The 26706-nt window shown below is 41.3% G+C and overlaps 1 protein-coding gene across 9 annotated transcripts in view; it reads right to left on the bottom strand.

Annotated features, from left to right (window-relative positions):
* rps24 (ribosomal protein S24) overlaps positions 1 to 26162 on the bottom strand; it is a 79455-nt gene extending 53293 nt beyond the window's left edge. For 6 of the 9 annotated variants that reach the window (XR_005941618.1, XR_005941616.1, XR_005941617.1 and 3 more), the window contains exons 1-6: positions 26075 to 26162; positions 23927 to 23992; positions 22048 to 22257; positions 21853 to 21963; positions 20815 to 20834; positions 18312 to 18345 (exon numbers count right to left, since the gene is read on the bottom strand). Coding sequence is in view for 3 of the 9 variants with exons in the window: in XM_041176262.1 (XP_041032196.1) it covers positions 20829 to 20834; positions 21853 to 21963; positions 22048 to 22257; positions 23927 to 23992; positions 26075 to 26077 (396 nt within the window). In the remaining 6 variants the exon portion in view is untranslated. Of the gene's footprint in view, positions 1 to 17993; positions 18067 to 18311; positions 18346 to 20814; positions 20835 to 21852; positions 21964 to 22047; positions 22258 to 23926; positions 23993 to 26074 lie in introns of those variants that run through there. The other 3 variants (XM_041176261.1, XM_041176263.1, XR_005941621.1) reach the window with 3 other exon arrangements.
* Between the last annotated feature and the right edge of the window lie 544 nt (positions 26163 to 26706).

Raw genomic sequence — 26706 nt, 5'->3', positions numbered from 1 at the left:
CAAACCTGCAAACTCTACCACCTCGAAGGAGAAAAGCAGGAGGCGCATGTGAACACTGTTATGACCAGGTGAGAAGGAGTGAACTGCTGCTTCCCCATTCAACCTCTATGGTTGGTCACAACAAAGATTTAATTTCTTTTTCATGAAAATCAGTCTTTTCTGAATCCAAATGCATTTAACTATTTAAGCTGTGAGCAATACAGAGCCAATCAACAAGGTTTTCTTGAGTTAAGAAAGAGGAAATGTGTTAACCACTAAACCCGAGGAAAAATAATAAAAATGCAACAAAAACATTCAGCCCTCATGCAGTCATTCAGGCACACGCACCATCAGTGATAAAGGAAGTTAGTTTCCAATAAAAAAGTTAAAAGAACATAATGGTTAAGTGTCCTTTGATTGTCCTTGAGGTGTAGATTTTTAAATGTTGCGGCCAATTTGTATTAGCTGGTTTTGTGAATGTGCTCAGATGTGGATGTTGCAATTATTATGAGATCTCGCTGGTGGACTTCTAGTACATTGGCTTCTGAACCAGGTAGTACACATGTTCCGAGAGAGAGAGAGAGAGCCCAGCATTCAGTCTGTTTCCTCTGCTGCAAATGTTCTTGCAATCTCTCTGCAGTGGCTGCAGCCTGGCTTGTTATACTTCACCCATTATGTATTTCCAAAGGGTTTTGAATGTGTCTGTCTGTGGCAGCCATTGTTTCAAAATCCAGCACTTTGCATTTTAATGTCTCTTTCTCAGACAGTGACAAGTTTTGATGGTTGTTTGAATTATAGGAAATGTTCCTCTCTTCACACTCACCTGAGTGTCTTGTTTGTTTTTTTTTTTAACCTTGGAAGGTGGCCTTGCATTTCTAAGTAGTTTGTTCTGTCACATTTCAAATGGCAACATTTCCAATCAGCTGAAAGTTGAAACATCATATTTTCAAAAATAAACTGGCATAGCCTCATGACAACGCCCCCATCTGCAAGTTCCCCTTTAAGAAAGACACTAAGAAATACATTGCATTCCTTCACTGTCACTGGGTTGAGATGCTGCAACTCCCTCCCTAACAATACTGTGGGTGTCCCTACACTACATGGACTGAAGTAGTTCAAAAGGCCGCTCAGCAATACCTTCTGAAGAGCAATAATGGATGGGGACAAATGCTGGCCTTGCTAGTGGCACTCATATCCCACCAATGATAATTTGGCTCAATTGAGAGCCCCCTTTGACCAGAATGTTGTGTTTTTATCTCCACTTACATTCAAACATACAAATTAGGAGCAGGACTAGGCCACTCGAGCCTGCTCTGCCATTTAATGAGATTACGGCTGACCTGACTGTAACTTCAAATCTACATTCCCACCTACCCCCAATCCATTGCTTAATAAGGATCTATCCACCTCTGCCTTAAAAATATTTGAAGACTCCATTTTCACTACCTTTGGGGAAGAGAGTTCCAAAGACTCACAACCCTCAAGAGAAAAAAATTCTCCTCATCTCTGTCTTAAGTGGGTGGCCCCTTATTTTTAAACAGTGACCTCCTTGTTCCAGATTCTCCAACAAGAGGAAACATTCTCTTCATATCCACCTTGTCAAGACCCCTCTGAATCTTACATGTTTCAATCAAGTTGCTTCTTACTCTTCTAAACTCCAGTGGATACAAGCCTAGCCACTTCTTTTAAGAGCCTAGGATGAACCATCAAGACCTGGGGTCTTGTCAGCCTGCAACCCCAACAATTTGCTCAGTATCATTTCCCTGGTGATAGTAATTTTCTTGAGTTCCTTCCTTCCTTTCTTTTCCTGGCTTACAGCTATTTCTGGGATGTTACTTGTATCCTCTATAGTGAAGACCGATGCAAAATAATTAATCTGTTCAATTAATCTGCCATCTCCTTATATTCCATTATTAATTTCCCAGACTCACTTTCTATAGGACCAACGCTCAATTTGTCAACTCTTCTTTTCAATACCTATATAGAAACTCTTACTATTTGTCTTTATATTTCTAACTAGCTTTCTCTTGTACTCTAATTTTTCCTTCCTTATCAATCTTTTAGTTACTTTTTGCTGTTTTTTGTATTCTGTCCAATTTTCTGACCTGCCATCCATCTTTGCGCAGTTATATGCTTTTTCTTTAAATCTGATACTATCTTTAACACTTTTAGTTAACCATTATGGCAAGTTCTCCCCGTGGAATTTTTCTTTCTCATTGGGATGTATCTATTCTGTCTATTCTGAAATATCCCCTTAAATGTCTGACACTGCATCTCTATGGACATATCCCTTAACTTAATTTGCCAGTTCACTTTAGCTAGCTCTGCTTTCACACCCTCATAATTGCCCTTATTTAAGTTTAAAATACTATTCTTATACCCACTCTTCTCTCCCTCAAACTGAATGTAAAGCTCAATCATGTTATGATCACTGCTACCTAGGGGTGCCTTTACTGTGAGGTCAATAATTAATCCTATTTTATTGCACAATGCCAGGTCTAATATAGCCTGTTCTCTGGTTGGCGCCAGAACATACTGTTCTAAGAAACTATCCCAAAAACATTCTACGAATTCTTCATTTAGGCCTCCTTTGCCCATCTGACATTTCCAGTCTAGATGTAGACTAAAATCTCCCATGATTATCACCATACCTTTCTGACAAACTCCCATTATTTTCACCTTTATACCCTGTCTTTCCATATGGTTACTGTTAGGGGGCCTGTACACTACTCCCACAAGTGACTTCTTTCCTTTATAATTTTTCATCGCTACCCAAACGACTTCGACGTCCTGGTTTCCTGAACTTAGGTCACCTCTCACTATTGTTTTAATACCATCCTTAATTAAGAGAGTCACCCCTCCAACTTTTCCTAGCTTCCTGTCCTTCCTAAATATCATGTATCCTTCAATATTCATGTCCCAGTCTACGTCATCCTGCAGCCATTCTCTGTAATGGTAATCCATCATACTTATGTACTTCTATTAGTGCTATCAGTTCATCTGTTTTGTTTTGAATGCTACATGCATTCAGATACAGAGACTTTAGTTTTATCCTTTTATTATTTTTTGTAACCGCTAGCATTAGCTGCTGTTTTACTCTTAGATTTTTACCCTCTGTCCCTTCCTGTCATGGTCTCTTTATCATTTCCCACGTTAATACCTTTCTCTCTTGCCTTGTCTCTGCTCTTTGATTTAACACATCTTTCCAAATTTGATCCCTAGCTGCATTATTTAGTTTAAAGCCTTCTCTAATTCCCTAGATATGTGGCTCGCTAGAATGCCAGTCCCAGCACGGTTCATGTGTAGACTATCCCAACAGTACAGCCTCCACTTTCCCCAGTACTGGTACCAGTGCCCCACAATGCAGAACCCACTTCTCCCACAGCACTCTTTGAGCCTTTCATTCAATTCTCTAATTTTGTGTACCCTATGCCAAGAGATTATCTTTGAGGCTCTGATTTTTAATTTAGTGCCTAACTCCTCATACTGGCTATGCAGAACTCTTTTCTAGTTCTACCTATGTTGTTGGTACCTACATTGACCAACATGACGACTGGGTCCTCCCCTCCCACTGCAAATTCCTCTCCAGCCCTGAGCAGATGTCCCAAACCCTGCACCAGGCAGGCAACACAGCCATCTGGGCACTCGCTCTTTGCTGCAGAGAACAGTGTCAATTCCTCTCTCTATACTGTCCCCTACAACCACTACATTCTTTTTGTCCCTCCCCATTTGAGTGGCTTCCTGTACCATGATGCCATGGTCAGTCAGCTCATCCATCCTGCAGACACAACTCTCATCCAAATAAGCCAAGAGAACCTCAAATCTATTGGACAATTGTAAAGGCTGAGGCTCCTGCACTCCTACCCTCTGGGTCCCCTTATCTGCCTCACTCACAGCCACACCCTGCTGTCCCTGACCACTGACCAAATCAGAAGATCCTATCTTCAGGGGTGTGACTGCCTCCTGGTACAAAGTATCCAGATAAATTTCCCCCTCCTTGATGTGTCACAGTGTCTACAGTTCAGCCTCCAGCTCAATGACTCTGAGCCAAAGCTCCTCAAGCTGCAAACACTTACTGCAGACACGTTTGCCCTGGATCACACTGGCATCCAGGAGCTCCCACATCCTGCAGCCGTGACACATCACCTGTCCTGCCATCCTTATGTGTTTTAGTTAACTACTTAATTATATTATTCAATTATTTTTCTCTTTTGATATATTTTGTTAAACTTATCACTTATCCTGTACCTTTTTGAATCTTAGGAATAGAATAGACCTTAACCACTTACCAGATACTCACCAAACTGTAGTAGAGTAAGAACCAATTCTTACAGGGTGAAAAAGTTAGAAAAAGCAAAAGGAAAGGAACACCTCCTTCCCCTCCTCACCTAATTTCCCCACACAACAAACTCCCAGGTATACACTGTTCCGAATTGCATTCATTTCAGGTGAGCTGATCATATTCAGAGTCAATTTGCCTGATTTTAATTTAAAGAAAAGCTTGGGGGAATAACTGTTTCCTGGTGCATTCTCCATGGCAGCTTTTTAACCAGAGTTCACTTGCCAACCAATCAGCTCCCTCTTCTCATGCAGAATAAATTGTTGTTCCCTTTGAAATTTGGCATTCTTGCATCTGTGCCAATGAGTGCAAGACAAAAAGCTTTGACAGCATTCCTTTTATCTCATCAATATTATTTTTCTTGCCAGTGCAGAACAAAAGATTGGCTAATCCAGATCAAGCACTGCAGGATTTCAGCTAATCATGGGCACTGTCTTATAGCTTTTTCTGGTATGCCAGAAGGAATGGTTAATAACTTTGACACAAGCAGAATTTTGTGCCATCTGAGTTTGATTCATCGAGATTTCACTGTAATGCAGGGTTTTCTCCTTTAGTATTGCTGAAAAAAGAGATGTATATAAGCTTTTTGTCTTGCACACATCAGGACACTCGCAAGAATACCAATATCAGGGGAAAACAACAATTTATACTGTACGTAAAGAGAGTGCAAACCCTGTTCCCTGGTTAACTGTGGAATATAAAGATTTTGAACTTGCAGTAAAGGTTGCAAAAATAAAATCTATGAGAATAAAAGGCCTGAATTTTACCTTCGGCGTACGGACATGTGTCCAACACGCCGGAACGTAATATGACGCACGGTGACATCGGGCATGCATCCTGACATCATCGCGCACTCACACGATATTTCATTCGGCGGGCGCACGCCAGAGTCGGCTGCGCGTGCACCAATAATTGAAAGGCCTATTAAGGCCATTAAGGACCTAATTAACTTGAAATCTATGCTGCCCTTCCAACCTGATGGTTGGCAGGTGCGTGAAAAGGTCAAGCAGCCATCACATTTTTTAGGAAACCTCATCCACGAGCGGGATGAGATTTCCTAAAGCTAATACTAATTAAATGAAACCTTTATTTTGAAAGCAAAAACATGTCCCATCTCATGTGATACAGTCACAAGAGGGGAAATGTTTAATTAAATTTTTAATGTCTTTATTTATTTAAAAAGCACTTCAAACTCCCTGAGGCAGCTCCGTGCCTCAGGGAGATTGAAGTGCTCTTTTGGGTGCATGCACAAACTGCGCGGTAGATCCGACTCTCCCTCCTCCCCCCACCCGCACAGGTAGCGCTCACCGTTCACGAGCCAGGCAGGGAGGACCTTAATTGGCCCGCCCATGTCCCATGTGAAATCGCGGAGCAGAGCCAATCGGGGATGGTGGCTGGCTCCCCTACCACCCCCGCCCACTCCCGCCAAGTCCGCCCAAAGCGGGAAAAATTTAGAATTAAGGAAACTCTTTGTTTCTACAACTGATTTGGTAATGTGCTATAATCTAATTGCTTACACCTTCTTAACATTAAATTCAATCCAATCCAATCCCTTCAGCTGCAACAAAAAGGCTCGGGTGATCCAACCCGATTGTGAACTAAGTAGTTTGAACTCTTGCACATCATCTTTTAGCAGTAAGGGATATTTTCCATGCATCTCAAAAGACAGCAACACAAATATTTGGGATCATCCAAAAGATAACATTGTCACTAAAACGAATAGAGCTCTACCAATGGCATAGGCATGATGGGCTGAATGGCCTTCTTCTGTGCTGTATCATTTCATGATTCTATTTGGTTCACGGCAATTTTGTCAGCAGATATTTCAAGTGACATTTTAAATTCACATCCCAAACAATTCCCATTAGCTACTTTGACAACAAAAAAATACATACAAGGGGAGAGCAATAATAAATGGAAAAGGAGAGGAAAGAAAAGAAAGATGCATTCATATGACATAGAGCCAATAAAGTATTTTTGAAGTGTAGTTGCTCTTTTAATGTAGAAAATGGAGCAGCCATTTTGCACACAGAGAGCTCCCACAGCATTGAGAAAATGATGAGATAACCTGCGATTTTTTTAACGAAGTTGTTTGTGGGCTAAATATAGTAGTACATCAGGGTCAACTGCTGTGCTTTGTCAAAGTGTCATGGTATCTTTTATATTCACCTGAGAGGGCAAACATCCAGACATAGTTTCACATCTAATCCGACTCAGACAAGAGAGTGCTAATCATTGCGTCAAGGCTCACCGCCCTGAAGTGGAGTAATTAAAGGCAAGTAGTGAAAATTCAGACTTTGTATTCAGGAGCAAATTCAAAATTGAAGCACCGTATTAGCAACCACGGCATTTGTTTAAATTTACCTTAATCCTTCTCAATTTATGGCACCCACTCGATTGAAGATTGAGAAGGGATAACCTAAGAATTGACTGAGATAATCTAAATTCAATTAACTTTGGAAAAATTAAACAAATGCTTCTCCACTTTTGCATGAGTTAATTCCTGTGCTCCAAATGAAAAACCTAGTGGTTTATAATGAGCATTATAAATTGTTGCAAGGTGCAAAAAACATATAAGGGAGTACCTTTACTGATTTAATGGCAATTATGACAACTATTGTATATACGGAAGACATTTCATGCTTCCTTTCTCCACAGCTATGCCCTTGAAGGGTGGATTAACAAAAATATGAAAAATTGTACACAAAATGCAGAACACAACCTTCACAATAGACTCCTGCTAAGTCCATTTCATTTACTTGCGCCACATTGATACTTCATTCAGTTCACTCTAGAATGATCATATATACCAATATAACATAGGTACAATTGGTTTACAATTCTCCTTTGGAAAATGAATCAGGGTTTTAAAAATATGATGTTCACAGCAAACTGATGCAAAATTTCTCATTCACAGCTGTGCAACCAAGGGGTGGGAGATCTTACAATGACAATTGGAATATCAGTTACATTTGTATTAGCCACCTGTGGTGAAGCTAGGTTTGGATTTCTGAGGAGGTCAAGCTCTAGACTTGACAGGAAGAAGGCGGAGCTGGGAACCTCGTGAAGTCCGAGCTGGGAAATGCACAGACTCTCAGGCCGAGCCTGGAGTTCAGCTATTGCCCAGAACCTAGATGCCCTGAGCTAACTAACTTGTTAGACCATTTTAATGGTGATTAAGTCCAGGTTGGATTAATGCAGTAAATTTAAAACAGTGTACCTAAGTCTTCACTGTATATAAGTACTCATAACATGTACTCTCTTTATCATCCTGGGCTTAATGCAGCAAATAAAAATAAAAAATCCTGATAATTGCAACCCCAGTTAGCTATTAAAGTAGGACAAATTCCCGTTACACAACAAATTTAAGTTAACACTTTCCCTCAGTTCATTATTAACTTAACACAGAATTGATTTTGTCCACACAGACATCACATGTTCCACGATTTACTATTCAGCACAGCAGGAATGATGATCGTTTAATGCCCTGTTTACATGGCAGCCTCTAGTTCAGTTTTGCACCAATGTTGAGCTATTTTGAAATAAAACCCACTGTGTGAATGATGCAAATGTGTTTGTTCCGCTCTCACTGAATACCTACCTTATGATGCCAGTTTTAACTCAGCTGTGAAGCAAATCAGTGTGGTGTAAACAGTTTGCAAATCCCCTCTGGTTTTCTGCTCCATTGTACAACATAGTGAATGGAATTGATGTATTCTCCACTGCTTGGTGCATGTCTTGCTTTAGGGAGAAGATGTCCTGTAAATACTGAGGAAGATCAAATTCAGTTCTGATCAATAGATATGAACTGACAGCATCAAGCACTCTGAAGTCTATTACAGAACAGACAAAAGCTTGTTTATACTAATACCCCATAGATAGGGACAAACAGAAGCTAAATCAAGAAGCACTCAATTGAAGTCTGTTTGTCATTATATCTGGCACAAAACAAAAGAGCTGGCTGAAAGGAAACTCCGTTTGGGATTCAAATGTTGGTGATGCCAGAGGTAGATTTGGAGTTTCTATTTCCCACCATTATTAGGCCAGGAGACAGCAAAAACAAAATTGAAAGGCACCCAAAAAACACAGACATCTCTAACACGGCTGGAGATCTGACACAAAGCAGAAAATCCCAGAAATATGCAGCAGAGGCTGAAAATAGATTCACAAAAATCTTACAGCAAACTAGGAGGCCATTTGGCCCATAATGGCTGTGCCACCTCTTTTGAAAGTCATTCAAATATTGTTACTCCTCTGCTCTCTTCCACAATCCTGCATTTTTAAAAATCTTTTATAGAATGGAGAAGTGACATTTTGGACAGAGATCTTTCATCAGGACCATGCTGATTGTCCCATTCCAAGCGTCTAGAATAATCTCTGTACAGCAATTTAGTACTCCTTGCTATTATTAGTCTCTAACACTTTAAGCGTCTAAAAGTCTTAAATTTGTCAGCCCACGTCCATGCTTTTGCACTCTTGGCTGCTATAATATTAACGATGATGAATCGGGCCCTCGAGGGCGATTCTGTTAAAGGCAGCCGATGGTGAGGGGTGGAAGGTGTTGCGCAGGGGGAGGGGGCAACTTCACATGCATAAGTCGCAACTCAGTTATGTCATACATTCTTATGTCTCCTGAAATAAAGGACAATTATTGGGCCATGTGCTAAGGACAAGTTTTCCTCTTCTTGGGCAGGCCCCCAGGTCATTTACTTCCACTCCGAGGTTGTGGGTCCTGAGGTCACTAAAAGATCCGATGCTGGATCCGCGCACTCTGCCACAAGTGGGGCAGGTAGCGTTTGATGAGGCGGGTGGGTGGGATGCTCGGATTTCGGTACGATCCTTCCGCTGTTTGCGTTTGGTCTCCCACCTGGGCCTGCTGGATATATTCAAAATGGTTGGCACCTTTGCCGATGCTTCTTCTCCAGTTTGGGTGGTCTCAAGCAAGAGATTCCCACAGATCTGTGGGGATGTGGCATTTATTCAGGGAGGCTTTGAGAACATCCCTGAAACCTTTCTGCTTGCCGTGACAAGGCTCGAAGGAGCTGGGATACAGTGATAAGGGTTTTCTGTTTGTGCTTGAAGTACCTTGGTATTTGCAGTTAAGGTGTATCCTGGTTCAGGCTGAGCATGGAGTTTATTTATGAATGGTCAGTGCTATGAACTCAAAAACCTGAAGCGTTTAAACAGGTCACCGCCCAAAATGTTTTTCAGATGGTCACTTCCTTGTGCTGCATGGGGAGGAGACGGTGGCAGAGCAGTGTCACTGGACTTGCAATCTAGAGGCCCAGGCTAATGTTCAGGGAACAAGGGTTCAAATCCTACCACAGCAGCTGGTGGAATTTAAATTCAATTAATAATCTGGAATTGAAAAGTCTGTCTCAGTAATGGTTACCACGAAACTATCGTCGATTGTAGTAAAAATTCAGCTGGCTCGCTGATGTCCTTTAGGGAAGGAAATCTGCCGTCCTTACCTGGTCTGGCCCTCATGTGACTCCAGACCTACAGCAATGTGGCTGACTCTTAGCTGCCCTCTGAAATGGCCTAGCAGCCACTCGGTTCAAGGGTAATTATGGATGGGCAACAAATGCTGGCCTTGCCAGCAACACCCACAGCCAATGAGATAATAAATTTAAAAAGTTGTAGCATTTTTGGTTCTATTTCCTATTTTGTTTTTCTTTACTCTTTTGAAATACACTTACTGTTTAATTTGCCCTTCACACGCTGAGCTCCATTGTTGATTTAAAAAGGGTACGTGTCAGACCAAGGAACCTGACTTGCACAAATATATTTCAGCAACATCAGTTATTTATTTAGTGCTCATTTGAGGCCCTTTGGTTGAATTTGTAAGTATTTGCCCTTTATCACTATAAAATTTCACCAGGTATTTTTGTTACCCATTAATACTTCAAGAACAGTTTCTCTTATGTTCTAAGCTCACAATCCACCCACTTTTTATAAACATTTCCCTTTTTCCTACTAAAAGATTACACTGATCTGGATAAACAGAAGCCTTAATCTAAAGCCAGTTTATACATCAAATGATTTTTTTTTCCAGAAATAGAATATTGCCGAATTGAGCCAATTATTCCCAGAAAGCGAAGTTGAAAGGTTACTATTTTTTTTGTTCAGTGTCAGTTTAAGCCCAGAGCTACTATAAGGAAATCTGTTTTTAAAAAAAAACTTGTACATTTTCCTCTTTTACCTGAATGCATTATCCAACAACAGCCCGGAGCACTGAAATAGGGGCACAAGGGCCAAAGTTCTGGTTAGGGCCATTGGTGAAAGGGAGATGGGTGCCACCCACACCCACCCCAACATTTAAGGCAGTATTGGCACTCCTTGTTTGAGAGTCCAAGCCATTCAGCGGTTTCTTGATCATGACCATGATGCCCAACGCTTTCTTCTTTATCCAACAGATAGTAGTAGAAGCTTTGTGATTAAATATGAAGCTCCAGACATTCATTTGAAAAGATGGGCATTTTTTTGATCAGGTAAATATATTGGCCTGCAAAGTAGCTGCATAATTCATTCACATACCCAACACTGGTAACTCAAGAGTTGGATTTTACGCTTTTCCCCATGTTTGGAAAGTGGGGAGGGTATATAATTGGGTGGGATATTGGCAGATGGGACTCCGCCATCTTCCCACCTCTACCCCAATTAAGTCCATGGCAGGAAGGCCCGTTGACAGCCGCTGCTAATTAAGCCTCTTAAGGGGCAAGTAATCCCCAATTAAGGGCCTCCTCCTGCCCCCATTGGTATTAACCCTGTGGTGGGCAGACCTGTTGCCGTGCAGGGAGCAGGACATACAAACTTGTGTGGGTTGCTTGTTGGCTCCCAGGTAGAGCGCCTCATTCAAAGACACTCAAGTGCCTGATTGAGGGGCCCAGCATCAGGGAGGGAGGGGTGGGGCATTCCCCACTGAGAGCCACCCCCTGCCCTCCCTGCTAACCAACCCCCTTCCCCTGAGACCCACAACCTGTGAGATCCCTCCTGCCATTACCCACCTGACCCAGGCCTCATGGAGAGTCTCTATCTCGCAGCAGACGCCTCCCCCACTAAGCAAAAGTGCTGCTGGCCTCCGATTGGCTCTCAGTGCTCAGCATGTAGGGCTTCCTGCCCCCCGGAAGGTCAGCCAGTGACCCCTCGAGTATCCAACTGGAATGTAATTCCAGCACATTTTCCTGGGGGAGGTAGCTCAGGTTTCTTGCCAGCTCTTCAGCTGGGAGCTGAGAACCCCGTCGACTCCATAAAAATCCCCCCCACTAATTCCAACCATGGTTCTGTTTATGTATCACAGAGGATGTGCCGCTTAAGACTGTTTTAATTTGTTAAATATTGCATGGTTATCTATTTATACACTAGATTCTGCATAATTGATCATATGTCTGAAATCACTTTGAAATTAACTCAACAAAATTGGGATCGAAACATCAAAGGGGCTTCTAAGCCACATTAGAATGCTGTTATAGGCTAAAATCCATGTGGTTCCTTCCATTTAAATGTTTACATTCATCAGCAAGTGCTGCAGCCGGAACAGTTTCCCCCTACTTCACCTAGTTCAAGCACCGAACACTCCAATTTAGAAATATGGACTGCAGACAATTAATCCCTTTCAACAACCTGAATGATGTGTTTTCACCTTTCTTGAAAAGAATGTAACTTTCTGAACTAACTTCAATTTCATACCTCAACCAACACAAGTGAATGTCACAGCATGAGCCAGCTTGATGATAATCTATTTATGCAAATGGAATTATTCTTATAGTATGTTAGAATGCTTTTTAGATATTATTAAACAATCTTGGACAATTTGTATTAACTATTTTATACATATTTTAATTTCTAACATTTGGATACACTGGAACAATGCAAATGAGATGTACTTGTGCATTGCATATTCAATGGATTGTCACCAGGTCAGAGTCTTTTAAGATACAGGATGAAAATAATCAAATCGTGAAAGAATTTCCTAATGGCCATCACTTCCTGCTCCCTTAACCCTATTCCCATTAAACTGCTGGCCACCTAACTTCCCTTCTTGGTCCCCACACCAGCTGACATTGCTAAAGGTTCTTTTAAGATGTTGTTCCTCCTTCTAAATCTGCTGTCACCACCCATCTCATCACAGACCTGACCCTTGACCCCAACATTCTTGCAACTACCTCCCCATCTCCAACCTCCCTTTTATATCCAATAGCTTTGAACATGACATCATTTTCCAATTCCATGCCCATCTTTCCCTGAACTCCTTGTTTGAGTCCTTCCAGGTTTCTGCGCCTGCCACGGGACTGAAATGGTTCTTATCAAAAAGTCACAAATAATATTCTACATGACTGATTCAAGTAAACTTTCCCTCCTCGTCCTTTTTACCCGGTCTGCAGCCTTTTACATAGCTGACCACACCACTTCTCTGCCTCTCCAGTTGTCCAGCTGCATAGGACTGAACTCACCTGGTTTCATTGTTATCTAATTGTAGCCAGAGTTTCACTTGTAATGTCCTCCCATTCCCACATTACCTCTGCTGTTCCTAAGGATCGACCCTTGGCCTTATTTCTCCTCTACAGGCTGTGCATCAATGTCATCATCCCAAAGCACATTAATTTTCACACGTACGCTGACAGTCCCAACTCCACCTCACAAGTACTGCTCGTGACAGTTCAACTATTGCTAAATTATCGACTGGTGTCCAACAAGCCATACTGGATGAACAAAGATTTTCTTCAATATTGGGAAAACCAAAGCCATTGTCTTCAGCCCCGGCTACAAACCCCATTCCTGATCCTGGCTACTGTCCAAGGCAGAACCAGACATTTTGCAAATTTAGTATATTTGACCCGAGATGAGCTTCAGACCACAGGCCCATTCCATGACCAAGGCAGCCGATTTCCACCTCTGACATCACCTGACTCCACCCCTATCTTGGCTCATCTGCTGCTGAAATCCTCATTCATGCCATGGTTAGCTTTAGACATGGCTGTTGGAACACACTCCTGGGTGATGTCCCACATTCTACCAGCCAACCACCCACACCTCCAATCACCCCTGTGCTCACTCCCTACACTGGCTCTCAGTGAGGTGACATCTTGGTTTTGAAACTGTAAAGGAACAATCATATTTTTCTCAATATTATTGTTGGACACTTTAAAGCAGGCCTATGGTTATGTGTGTCTATGTTTCTGTATATGTAAATAGTTTGAGTAAGCTGCAGACTGCTAGACTGCAAGGTTTGAATCATTAAGGGGGTTAAGTGTAAAAAACAGGTATTTGATATGCTAATCGGTGAGCTAAGTAAAATGGAATTTGCATTTTTAGATAAATGGAGAGGTTGCTGGCTTTTCAAAGGGACATGGTAAAATGTTTCCAACTGGCAAGATAAATAAGGCAAAAGTTATTATGTTTATTTTTCCCAAAAGTGCCGGCCATAAGGACAACATGAAAGATTTTTATATGCTGGAAAAAGTAAAGGTGGAAACAATGGGATTCACAGATCAAATAGGAGGAAATATATTTAAAGAAGGACGAAAAGCGTTATGTGGTGCGGCCATGTGAGATCTTGACTGTACGAAACAGATTTGTGGAAAAAAGGCTCTAGCCACTCTGGACAAGTTTGCTGTTCCAGTACCAAAGGTTGTTTTAAAAGCCTTTGGAATTTCTCTGTCAAGTGAGAGGGAGAAAGAAGCGATGAAATACCTCCCTTACAACAACAGTGGGTGCTTGTGGTAATCTTGCGTAAGTTTTATAGATTAATAATCTATTTTGGACTGTTGCCTGAAAAGGGTATGTAGTTGGGAGTCTCTTGTTATTAAACCACTGTTATAAAACCAAATGTAACCGTGTAACAGAAATCTCGTATGTTTGTTTTCTTTTCCTTTGTTAATAAATGTTTTAATTTAATCTTTAAAATCTCAAAGTGGTAGTGGACTCATTACTTCTGACTTCAGTGCACATACCTTCTCGTAATAAGTATAAATTGCAGAAATCATTGTGATAGCGTGGCCAAGTTTCCCTTTTGGGATTTGGTCAGCCTGGCAAATACCACCCGTCACATCATAACAAAATTCTCATCCTTGTTTTCATATCCCTTTATGCCTTGCCTTTCCGTAATCTCCTCCAGCACCGCAACCCAGCTCTGGAATTCAAGCCTCTCCATTTCTCTCCTCCTTTAAAACACTCCTTAAAATCCACTTTTGAACACATTTTTGGCAATCTCCTCTAATATCACTTCAGGAGGATCGTCAAATTTTTGCTTTATAATGCATCTGTAAAGCACATTGGGACATCTTATTACGTTAAAGACACTATGTAAATAAGTTGTCGATGTGATCAGGCCAATGGCTAACACTATGAAAAGGAAAGGATTGCATGGAAAGGACAGCTTGTATAAAATATATACTTGCTTAGCTAAACCTCACTTGTAAGCAGTACTGAAAGTGAGCAGAATGTCTTTTTGGCTTGATGGCAACATTCCGTTAGTGGCAAATGCCACTCATGTTGCTACTACATAGCAGCAGCATGAAACAGCAGTAATATCAAACAGCATCTCCCTTCCGCCATTCACAACGGGCAGTGTACAGACCACACCCAACCAGCCTGTGCTTGCAAAACTCAAAACACAGTCCAACATTAGGTGCAAATCCACGATTGGACAACATTTGCTGCAAGAATAAGTACTATCAACTATGATTAAGTAAGGGTTAGCAAAGAAATGAATTCCTGAGGAGCAAGATGACACCTAAGTCATCAAACCATGGAAATATCATGCCCAGGCACAAACATGTAATAAAATTAGTAGGATATTCTGGAAGTGAATTTACTTTATCCATTAGTAGAATTCAGTCTGCAAAAGGCAAAGGCCAAAGACAGGGAGCTCATTATACATTTAATTGCACATTTGAGGCATATTTCATATTTCCTGTGGACAAGATCCCTCTAAAAGTCTAAGAGGTTATTCCACCCATCCAACTGTTGGCAGAGGTGATTTAATCATTTTCCAGTGATGGAAGTGTCTTTATATTTTAAGCATTTTTCACTTGGTATGTAACTCAGCCTCTTCTACTCTTGGATGATTTGTGTCCCAGACTGCTGAAGGAGGCAAGGGAGGAGATTGCAGGGGCTCTGACCCAAATTTTTAAATTCCTCTCTGGCCATAGGGGAGGTGCCAGAGGACTGGAGAACAGCTAATGTGGTTCCGCTATTTAAGAAGGGTTGTAGAGATAAATCAGGGAACTACAGACCAGTGAGTCTCACGTCAGTGGTAGGGAAACTATTGAGAAAATTCTGAAGGAGAGAATCTATCTGAACTTGGAGAGGCAAGGTTTGATCAGAGATAGTCAGCATGGCTTTGTCAGGGGGAGGCTATACCTAACAAATTTGATTCAATTTTTTGAGGTGACCAGATGTGTAGATGAGGGGAGTGCAGTTGATGCAGTTTATATAGATTTCAGCAAATCCTTTGACAAGGTCCAACATGGGAGACTTATAAGGAAGGCAAATGCACATGGGATACAGGGTAATTTGATAAGGTAGATTCAAAATTGGCTTGGTTGTAGGAGACAGAGGGTGACGGCAGAAGGCTGCTTTAGTAACTGGAAGTCAATGTCCAGTGGCGTACCACAGGGATCTGTGTTCGGTCCCTATTATTCATCATTTATATAAACGACGTAGATGATTATGTGAGGGGTAGGATTAATAGTGTGGATGACACTAAGATTGGCCAGGTGGTTGTCTTGGGCTACAGGAAGATATAGATGGGATGGTCAAATGGGCAGATGGAATTTAACTCTAAAAAGTGAGGGGTGGAACTTTGGAAGGAGTAATTTGACAAGGGAGTATTCAATGAGCGGCATGACATTAGTAAGTTCTTAGGAATAAAGGGATCTTGGCATGTGTCCACAGATCTCTGAAGGCGGAGGGGCATGTTAGTAGGGTGGTGAAAAAGACATACAGGACACTTGCCTTTATCAATCGAGGCATAGATTACAAAAGTAGGGAGGTCATGTTGGAGTTGCATAGAACCTTGGTGAGGCCACAGCTGGAGTACTGCGTGCAGTTCTGGTCACATTATAGGAAGGATGTGATTGCGCTGGAGGGGGTGCAGAAGAGATTCACCAGGATGTTGCCTGGAATGAAACATTTAAGTAACGAAGAGAGGTTGGATCGACTTGGGTTGTTTTCGTTGGAGCTGAGAAGACTGAGGGGCGACCTGATCAAGGTGCACAAGATTATGAGGGGCATGGACAGGGTGGATAGGGAGCAGCTGATCCCCTTAGTTGCCTTAGTCAGTCACGAGGGGACATAAGTTCAAGGTGAGGGGCAGGAGGTTTGTGGGGGGGGGGGAGCGCGGGTGGAGTGAGAAAAAATTTTTACCCAGAGGGTGGTGACGGTCTGGAATGCGCTGCCTATGAGGGTGGTGGAAGCGGGTTGCCTCACATCCTTTAAAAAAGTACCTGGATGTGCGCTTGGCACGTCATAACATTCAAGGCTATGGGCCAAGTGCTGGTAAGTGGGATTAGGTAGGTAGGTCAGGTGTTTCTCACATATCGGTGCAGACCTAATGGGCCAAAGGGCCTCTTCTGCACTGAGATTGTGATGCTCTGAGAAAGGCCATGGAGGGAATGGAACACAGCTGCAAATTTTAAAATCAAGATATAGCATGAAGGAACAATGAACGCCAGAGTGAAGGAACTTGCTGCAAGTTCAGATGAGCAGAATTTTGGATGAGCTGAAGTTTATGAAATGGCCGGAGGGCTGGAACAATACAGTCTGTAGTTAGCAAAAGCATGGATGAGGATATCAATAGCATGTGGGCTGGGGCAGTACAGGGATAGATGTGCAAGTAGGCTGTTCCTCTCCAAACACAATATTCAGGTTGCAAACCGAACTATTCAAATCTGAGTCAGTGGCAGGAAAGGAGGATGGAATCAGCTGCTGTGGGGATTGAAGACCATAACTTAAGACTTCACCATACTTAATTGGATAAAATCCATAAACATATGCATAGAATCTGGTGCATTTCTGCATGATGCCAAGGAACAGCATGTAGGTAATATTAATATGTCATCAATTGTCCCACGGGGTTTCCAGTGGTAACTGGGACAGGAAGAGAAACAATTGCAGGAATTACTCGAAGAGTGGATAGGCAAGTACTGCATCAAAGTTGCATATAATTGTTTGCTTAAGAAAAAAAATAGCTGGCAGTGAATCATGGCATGAAGGACAAGATGAGATACCAGCTATTGGGGGATACAGGGATAAGTTGGTTTTAAATAGGGGAAAATTATGAATCTTGTGAGGCTCTAATTGACTGCCTTTTTCAGGCCGCGAATTTATAAAGCAGTGAACATTTTTGGTACAATAGATTGTGAGCAAACTCTTGGGTTTGCCTTAAAACTCAGCCAAAACCAATGGGATGAAACCACCTAGTCCATTGGCTGCAAGGGAGCTGTACTGGTAGTTTAATTTCTGCCCATTATTAATACAGCTTCATAATGAATCTTCCCCCTACCACTAAGTGAGTTGCACGTCATATATTGATACACCATTGATTTGCACTATCTCTGAAATAATGTCAAATGAAAGATTTAAAGTTGCAAGTCAGAATGCATTCTGTACACCCTCAACAGCTCAAATCCTAGCATGGACACTCAGCATGCATAGAAAAAAAGTGACAGCATTTCATTTTTTAATAGAATTTATTTGGGGGCATATACAAATAATTATTGATGTTGATCCTTGGATAGCTTAGCCTGTTAGCAAACAAAAAGGGAAAAAAAAGTTAAAAGTCTGCATCTTTACATCAGCAATGACATTTCTGTTAAGTCAAGGGCTGCATTCTTAGAAACAATCTGAATAACTTTCTAAATTTTAAATGAACATTTAAAAAGATAGTTACAAGGTAACAGGCAGCTACACTTCGATTAGAGAAATAATTTTTCATAAGCAGAGCTTTTTCCATCTAAAATAAAGGATAAGTAAATTGTCAACTACTCACATTTTAAAGAACTTTCAGTGTCATTCCCATGTTACTGTGGTAAACAAAATAAAGCAAAATTAGCCCATCTACAAGACATTACTTCAACTTTTCTTTAATCATTTGGAAGCAAAACACTGGAACATCTATTCATAATCCAAGAATATTTTCATATTGCTGAGGGGAGGTGATATGCCAGACTAAAAGGTGATTGTGCTTTTTAGAGAAAGGAGTTGAGAGGAAGTCAGAGGAGATAGTGTCCAGAAAGCTTGTGTGCCTCCCAGCTACTTATCAAAACAGCACTTGGAAGCCACCGAGTGCTTCCAACAATCAAACATCTCTTTTTTTAAGAATTTAAAATACCTCCAACAATTTTGAACAGGACTGCATATGCCACATCTTCATTTCCAGTGTGTGCACAGCATTCTAGCTTTCATTTCACACTCATTTTGGGTAGCAACCATTACAAAAATGTCAGGTTACGATGCAATCCTCTCCCGAACAATTTCAAAATCATCAATTATCTCCATACAAAAAAACAAATTAACCTCAAGGGGGAAGGAATGGCAGTGGAGACGGCACAGAAATCAATCTGAATTACAAACTTCACAAGGTGCTGCCATGTATTACGCCACATTCCAAACAATGTGAAGGAGTTCTGTTTAAAATTGAGGAGTTGAGGATGCTCAGATCAGTCATGATCTCATTGAATGGCAGAGCAGACTCGATAGGCTGAATGGCCTACTTCTGCTCCTATGTCTTATGGTTTTAGGGTCTAAAATTAGCCTTTGAAATAATATACTGGACAAATCTGGGCACTGAAAATTTTACAGCATCAAACAACTTTGATTTGAATCAATTTTAAGACATGCTGCTGAAACATGTTGTCTGTGCAAGCATAAGTTGCAAAATGTAGTTACAGATAAGGCATCCTCCACGATCAAGATAATACTACATTTCAAGTAAGGAATAAAAGCTGCTGCACCCCACAGGAGATTGATTCTCTATATTTCATTTAAATCAAGCTTAGAAATACTACTGAGATATTGCTGACTTCTAAATACTAGCCAATGAAAAAAAATCACAACGCCCAAGGGAACAAGAAAGCACAGGATTTAAAGCCTTGGATTTGATTTCACACCAAGCATCGATTCAACATGCACTGCAGATAAACCATGCCCTTTATATAAATCTCAAAATGTTGCTCCTAAACTTGTCCAAATTTCACTATAGGTTATGATAAACTGAAGCCATGTATCAAGCCTAATTTCACCATTAGTCCAACATTTAATCATTACTCAGGGCAGCTGCCTCTCTCCTTTTGCGTACCTGATAGACATGTTGAGGTGACCGGTTAACACAGATTAGCTTGATAATGGATACTGAGCCTCTTTTTCGAACCCCTTTACACCACACTCATTTTTCCCTTCACATTGGATTATAAGTTAATGATTTTTTTTGCCTGATGTTTACTTTTACAGTTGAAAGCCACTATTATGTAAATCTCTGAAATGCTGTATGCAGTTTAAGGCCAATTCACTGCCTTAGAGTGCAGTGGATGCCAGGATTCTGAATAAATTTAAGCAGGAGATAGGCAGATTTTTAATTAGGAATGGGTTGAAAGGTTATGGGGAGGGGGCAGGAAATTGGAGTTGAGGCCGAAATGAGATCAGCCATGATCGTATTGAATGGCGGGGCAGGCTGGAGGGGCTGAATTGCCTACTCCTGCTCCTAGTTCTTATGTTAATTAAGGTTCAGTAAGTAGCCCAAAGGGGCTCACCTTTTTAACTTGCAAAGTTTAATTGAACTATTAGAATGACCAGCAGATGGAGCATGGTCCACTTTTAGAATTAATTTAAAAAACTGAGTCAACATATAAACCTAGCACGTAGCAAGCTATCAATTTTGCTACCAATTTTATATCCACCTTCAACTATAAGATCACACCAGTAGTTTCTCCCATCAGTCTGAGGATAATACTCAAATTTCCAGATATTTATAAAGTTTGCTTTATCTGAAGTAACAGAGAAAGTAACATAACTTTACAGGTGCAAGTGAAGGTCTTCGAATCAAAGAAATATTGATTTGCCTTAATTCAGAGGGGGTGTTTTTAGACAACAAGGGCACCTATGCACAGATTCACTTTCAATATTCCAAAAAGCAGGATTCCCATTGCTTTCTTCCAACATAATCGTTATTAAGCCAAAACACTGACTCATGTCAGTAATGTCTAAAGCAGCCTATCAGTATTTCCCCCTTAGAGTTGAACAGATTTATTTCAGATTACCAACATCCACAGTATTTCACTTTTCAATCATATTCAGTGTCTCGTCCACAGGCATGATAAAATTGATGCAGCGCAACAAAGAATTTGGAATACCCTGATTTGATCACAAAGCCGCACCAGATTTATGTGAAACATTGCAAACATGCAGAGCATTAAGCAGGTGAACATTAAGCAATATGGTGCAAATTTGAATGGCATGCAGTTTATATCAGCACATTCATGCTTGGAATCCAGTACCTGCCATTGACGCTTCATTTCTGAAGGACATAATCCACAAGAACAACAAGAAAGGCAAAAAAAAGTTATTGACTGATTGAGGTAAAGTAATAAATCAGACAATGAACTCTGAAAACTTTAGCTATTGGCAATCAGCAAAACACACTGGAGGATTGTACACCAAACTCACAAATTACTCACTAGCTACTTTTTGGCACAAGATTACAACAAGCACTTAAAACATGTAGCTTGCTGGTGAATTCTTGTTTGGCTGGAAAAAAAACTAGAACAAGACTCCAAATCAAGGGTGCCCAACCTCTTAGGAACCTGAGCCAAAATTAGGTATCAAAACCAGTGACTGAGAGGGGGGGGGGGGGTGCATTTAACAATGTGAGCCCCTACAGAAAAAACAGGAGTGGGGGTGGAGAAAATTTTTTAAAAAACCCCTCTGTACATGAGTGCTGTCCACCCACAAAGCCTGGAAACTTCAATTCTTAAGTTGCTGGACTCAAAAGACTAGTAAAGCTCATGAACAGTATTTACCAGTCCTTCTAGTCCAAAACTCAAAGGTGAAGCTGACTTTGCTGGGTGGAATCAACACGAGCTTCACAGGCTGGTTCATAGAGGCTGACAGGTAACACTTCAGACACCCCTGTGCTAAGTCACATTAGGAAGCAGCGCCTCTAGTGTGAAATTATTACATTGCGGGGTTTTGACAAACTCATTTTAAAACATGCAATGTTAGGGGTGAATAGGAGTGTGAGAAATGGCATTTTCACCAAATGCCAAGCTACAACAATCGACTATAAACACATGTATTTATAACTGCGATTCAGTGGTATTGTCAGGAAAGCCAAGCTTATTAGTAAACTGAAGACTAAAGCACCTAAATCAATATCAATTACCTTCTACTGTCCAGAAGAAAAAGAGATAGCAAACATGAACAAAAAAAGACAAAACTGAAAAGTGAAGCTCTCAAATGCAAAGCTGAAAGAAAAAGGTAATTATGAAACAGAATACAAAGTACTAATACATTTTCTTTGACGACAGCTTTCATACCTTTTTGCCGGCACCAACGTTTGCTTTAGCTGTGCCCCGAACTTTCTTCATTCTGTTCTTGCGTTCCTTTCGCTGTTTCCTGGAAACCTTCTTTCTCTCCAATAGGCCATGCTAAAAACACAATGGGCATAAATCTGTAAATATGGAGCCAAGCACCCATAAACACCACTGAGGCAAGACAATTTGCATTCTTACCCTTGCCAGCCTGTGTTTGGGCTCATTCTTCTTGGCGTAATCCAAGGAATCATAGACCATGGCAAATCCTGTTGTTTTGCCACCACCAAATTGCGTCCTGAAGCCAAATACAAACACAACATCTGGCGTTGTTTTGTACATTTTTGCCAACTTCTCCCTAATTTCTGTCTTGGGAACTGTGGCTTTGCCAGGGTGGAGGACATCGACAACCTAAGTTAAAAGGTGAAGATTTTCGAGTAAGATATTGAAATTCATTCCGTAAATTTCAAGAAAATAAAATTAAGATTCTTACAAAAGGCCAAGGGCCACATGATGCTGTACCAAAAGGCATTGCCAATGTCAGAAAGCACAAGCCTCTCTCTCAATCCTCAGTGAGCCCCCATATTTGATGCAGCACCAGGGATTAACTCAACACAAGGAAGCTATAAGGCAATATAAATCCAGACTGTTGTCACATCTTACGAAACATGCGATGTGTGACATCTTGTGCAGGCTTCAGGAGTGGGATTGTCAAAAAATCAGAGAAAATACCAGAAGAAATATAATAAATACATTCAGTGATTTGTGTCATGTCATTTCACTCTCAAAAGCTAATTTTTAGACTATGCCCTTTGGTCCAAGACTCCCCCCATTCAGCAGATATTGTCATCTACCTGATCCATTCCCCTTAACATCTTGAAATCTTCAATCAAACCAGCCTTTAACCATCTAAACTCTGGGGAATACAATGCTAGTTTGCGTAATCTCTCATAATATAACCCTTGGAGTCCCAGTAAAACTCTGGTAAATCCACACTGCACTTCCTACAAGGCCAATGTATCCTTCCTACAGTATGGTGACCAATAATGCTCTCAGTGCTCTCAGTGTGGTCTAACCAAGGCTCTGTATAGTTGAAGCATGACTTCTACTCACTTGTATTCTAGGTCTGCAGATATAAAGGACAGTATTCCATTAGCCTTTTGATATTTTGCATATCTGTTCATGACATTTTAATAATGTGTACCTGGATCCTCAAATCTCTTTGGGGCTAGTGTTTCCAGTGCATCATTACTTAGAACCATCTATCCCTTTTAGGTCAAAGTGGATGTGCTCACATTTGCCTACAAAGAAATCCATTTGCCAAAGCTTTGGTCATTCACTTAACCTATCAGGAACTCTTTGCAATTTTATGTTCCCATCTACACTGCTTACACATTAAATTAAAATAAATTATCAAATCTGCATGTACAGGGCTGACCACTGCAGCAGTTCACCAACACTGATGAAAACCTGTAAGCAGGTATATTACTTAAGGAGTTTAGAAGATGCTTGCTAACTATCTCAAGAGGACTGAACATTGAAGACTCTGCAGGCTAGCAAAGCTGAACTATTTACCAGTGTACAGAAGGATTAGAATTATCCTGAGCTTCCCACAAATGCAATTTCCCTTCTCATTTATAAGCTTTGCAGTCATTTTATTTTAAATGTAGAAATGTAGAAACTTAAGTGAAAGGGCAAGACCAAGACAAGAGTAGGAAACAAGGTAAAGTAGGAAGTATTGATGAGGTAACACCAAGTCTTTCTTCTTCAAATACTGAAGGCTGTAGGGGGAATAAAAGAGGAAAGAACGAGGAAAGGAAAAGAATTCCACACGAGACCTTGGTAAAGAAAAAGTAAAAAAAAAAGGGCAGTTGAGGAGACTCAGTTTGAACAGGTGCACAACGAAGCAGAAGAAAATGTAAGGCCACAGACTTAAAGTGTTGGAGGAATAAATGACATCTAGACAAGCAGCAGCAACAATGGTGCAAATGTGAGAAAAACTGATATCAGATGAGTTTTTGAAAATATATTCTGATAGAAATAAAGCATATAGACAGAATAGCAAAATATTTCTACTCACCATTTGCTTGCGTTGGAGCAAGCGGTTTGTCATGAACTTTCTTGTTCTGATGGTCACAGTGTCATTCTACAGGTAGAAACAGCAAAAATTTAGATAATGAGCGTACTCTGAACAATAAGCCAGAGTATCATTCACTGCTAGTAAGGTCATACATCAGACCTGGCTCAGTAGATACCATTCTTGCCTCAATCATAAGATCAAGGGTTCAAGCTGCACTCCAGAGACTTGAGGACACAGTTGAATCTTGACACTCCGCTGCAGTACCAAGGGAGTGCTGCACTGTCGGAGGCACCATCTTTCAGATGCAGAGTTAAAACCAAGGCCCTGCCTCCCTCTTCAGGCGTACATAGAAGTTCCTATGGCACTGTTTTGAAGAGCAAGGGAGTTCTCTATCCCTCAACCAAACTTACTAAAAACAGATTACCTGGCTTGTATTTCATTGTTGCTCATGGGAACTTAATGAGTGCAAAATGACTGTTAGTTCTCCTGCATTACAACAAATTGAAGGGTAGTCACTGTTGTAAAGTGCTTTGGGATATCTCCAGATTATGCAAGGCACTATCCAAATGCAATTTTTTTTAACTTCAGGATTGCACAAATCAAATGTTGGGACAACAAAGACAAATCATTTGCCTTTCATGATTCCCTTCAATCAGAAACCTCTAATTCAATTCTGATGGGCCTTTGGATATCAAGACGAGCAGAACATTTTCCAATTGAACAGATACGTAACCATACTATAACTCCTGGTTTGAATTTTCTCCTACCTAAATCTCTCTTCTAAGATGCTAGATCAGTCTGAACCCAAGAGTATAATGCACTGATTGCTGCTTAGCTTAGGATCAAACCCCACTTGATAACCATCACAAAGGTCATCTCTCCGTGTATTGTCCAGCTCCATTCCTACCTTAGCCTCACTGATGAAGCCCTTGACCATGCTTTTAGCACCTCAAAGTTCAATTTCTTCGATGTCCCCACTTAAGTTCCAGCCAACCGAGTCCTCTAATTCGCCCATTATTCCACCATCTATGGTCTGCTTCTTGTTTATTTCCACAACCTTCTCCGTTCCATGTCTCAGTGACAGAAACTTCAGCCACGTTGGCCCCGTTCTCTGTAAACCCTTCCCTAAATCACCTTCACTTGGCAAGTCACCCCCCTCATTTAAAAGTCTGTTCAGCCTTATTTTAACTAGGCTATCAGTCATCTCCCCCAACCCTTAACATTACCATACCCCAGGCATTCTTTAAGGATGGCATTGTCGTCAGATCCATAAAGATTGCAGATTTTGTTTTCATGCTGGAAAGCAAATTTAAATAAGTGCTCCTTTCTAGATTGGAACTCCATGTCACAACTTTACTGTAAGTAATAGCCTATAAAATTGACACTGCTACATACATCTGCGTCCTCCAATCACTTTACATCAACTTGGAAGTTAAGAGTTGTCACTTAATAACTGAAACATAAACGGAAAAAATGCTGGTAAAATTCAGGTCTGGCAGCATGGGTGGAAGAGAGAAGCAGAAAATGCTAAACGCTTCGAGTCCACATGACTTCTTCAGAGCTGAAGTCATAAGGACTGGAAACGTTAACTGTTTCTCCCTCCACAGATGCTGCCAGACCTGCGCTTTACCAGCATTACCTGCTTTTATTTCAGGTTTCCAGCATCCACAAGTATTTTGCTTTTATAATTAATGGTTCAATCCCATTCTAAGAGGAGGAGGGGGGGGGGGGGATGGGGTGCATGTTTACCAGCTCACATAGTAACAGCTCCACCATAACAAGTTATACCGAGTGTCCCCATTTTCCCTGCTGACTTGGAGATGAACTACCAGACGCACAAACCATCCGACAGACCAGATCGTATCCCTGGCCATTTAATATTTAAAAGCTAACCTCTGAATTGGACAACTACCAGTCCAGACCCGAGCAACGAAAGGTGCCGCTCGGGTTAACCAGGCCCGCGGCCGAGCGCAGGAGGCACCTTTCGGGGTTTTTTGCCCCGTTTGGTCAATGAAAGAGTCGAGGTGCAAAAACAATACAGCGGCCAACGCACTCAGGACACTCTCGGCCAGCCATCCGGCCCCCAGCTGGGGGCGGATGGCCAGGGACGGCAACGATCTTCAACCGATTCGCCAGCTCGGCACTCACCATCTCGACTGGCTCCTCGGCGCAGGGTTTGGAAAAGGAACGAGGACCCCAGGCCCGTCAATCATATGCCCTCGGGAGGGCCACGCAGCTGCCTGATTGGAAATATTGATTTGCCTCACACCCTTTTAACAGTGTTTCTTTCTTTAAAAAAAAATAAATACACAGGCATTGTGGAAAGTACATGTCTTTTTTTTTCTCAGCTTGCTCACTGCGTGTTTTAAGAATAGAATCATGCAGTGCAGGTGGAGGTCCTTCTGCCCATTGTGCCTGTGCCAGCTCATTAAGAGCTGTCCCAATTAATCCCGCTCCCTTGCTCTCTCCCCATAGCCCTGCATATTTTTTTCCTTTTCAAGTATACGGTCCAATTCCCTTTTTTAGAGTTACGGTTGCATCTCTTTCCACCATCCTTGAGCAGATTGTGAACAAATCATAGCTGAAAGACAATTATCCTCATCTCTCCTCTTCAATCCCTCATTTAATGAATTAATTATGCTGTGTTAAAAAAAAGTCATGCAGCACTAATGTGTTGTGATATGGATTAGTGGGACAAATGGTTTATGATTTTTTTTCCCCTCCCCTCATTAGTTATTACTAAGAGTTAGGGTTGTTAATCAGCCTGATTGCGCCGGCTC

Source organism: Carcharodon carcharias, chromosome 28 (assembly GCF_017639515.1).
Source record: "Carcharodon carcharias isolate sCarCar2 chromosome 28, sCarCar2.pri, whole genome shotgun sequence".
In the NCBI taxonomy this organism is placed as follows: domain Eukaryota; kingdom Metazoa; phylum Chordata; class Chondrichthyes; order Lamniformes; family Lamnidae; genus Carcharodon; species Carcharodon carcharias.
This window is presented reverse-complemented; position numbering and strand designations above follow the sequence as displayed.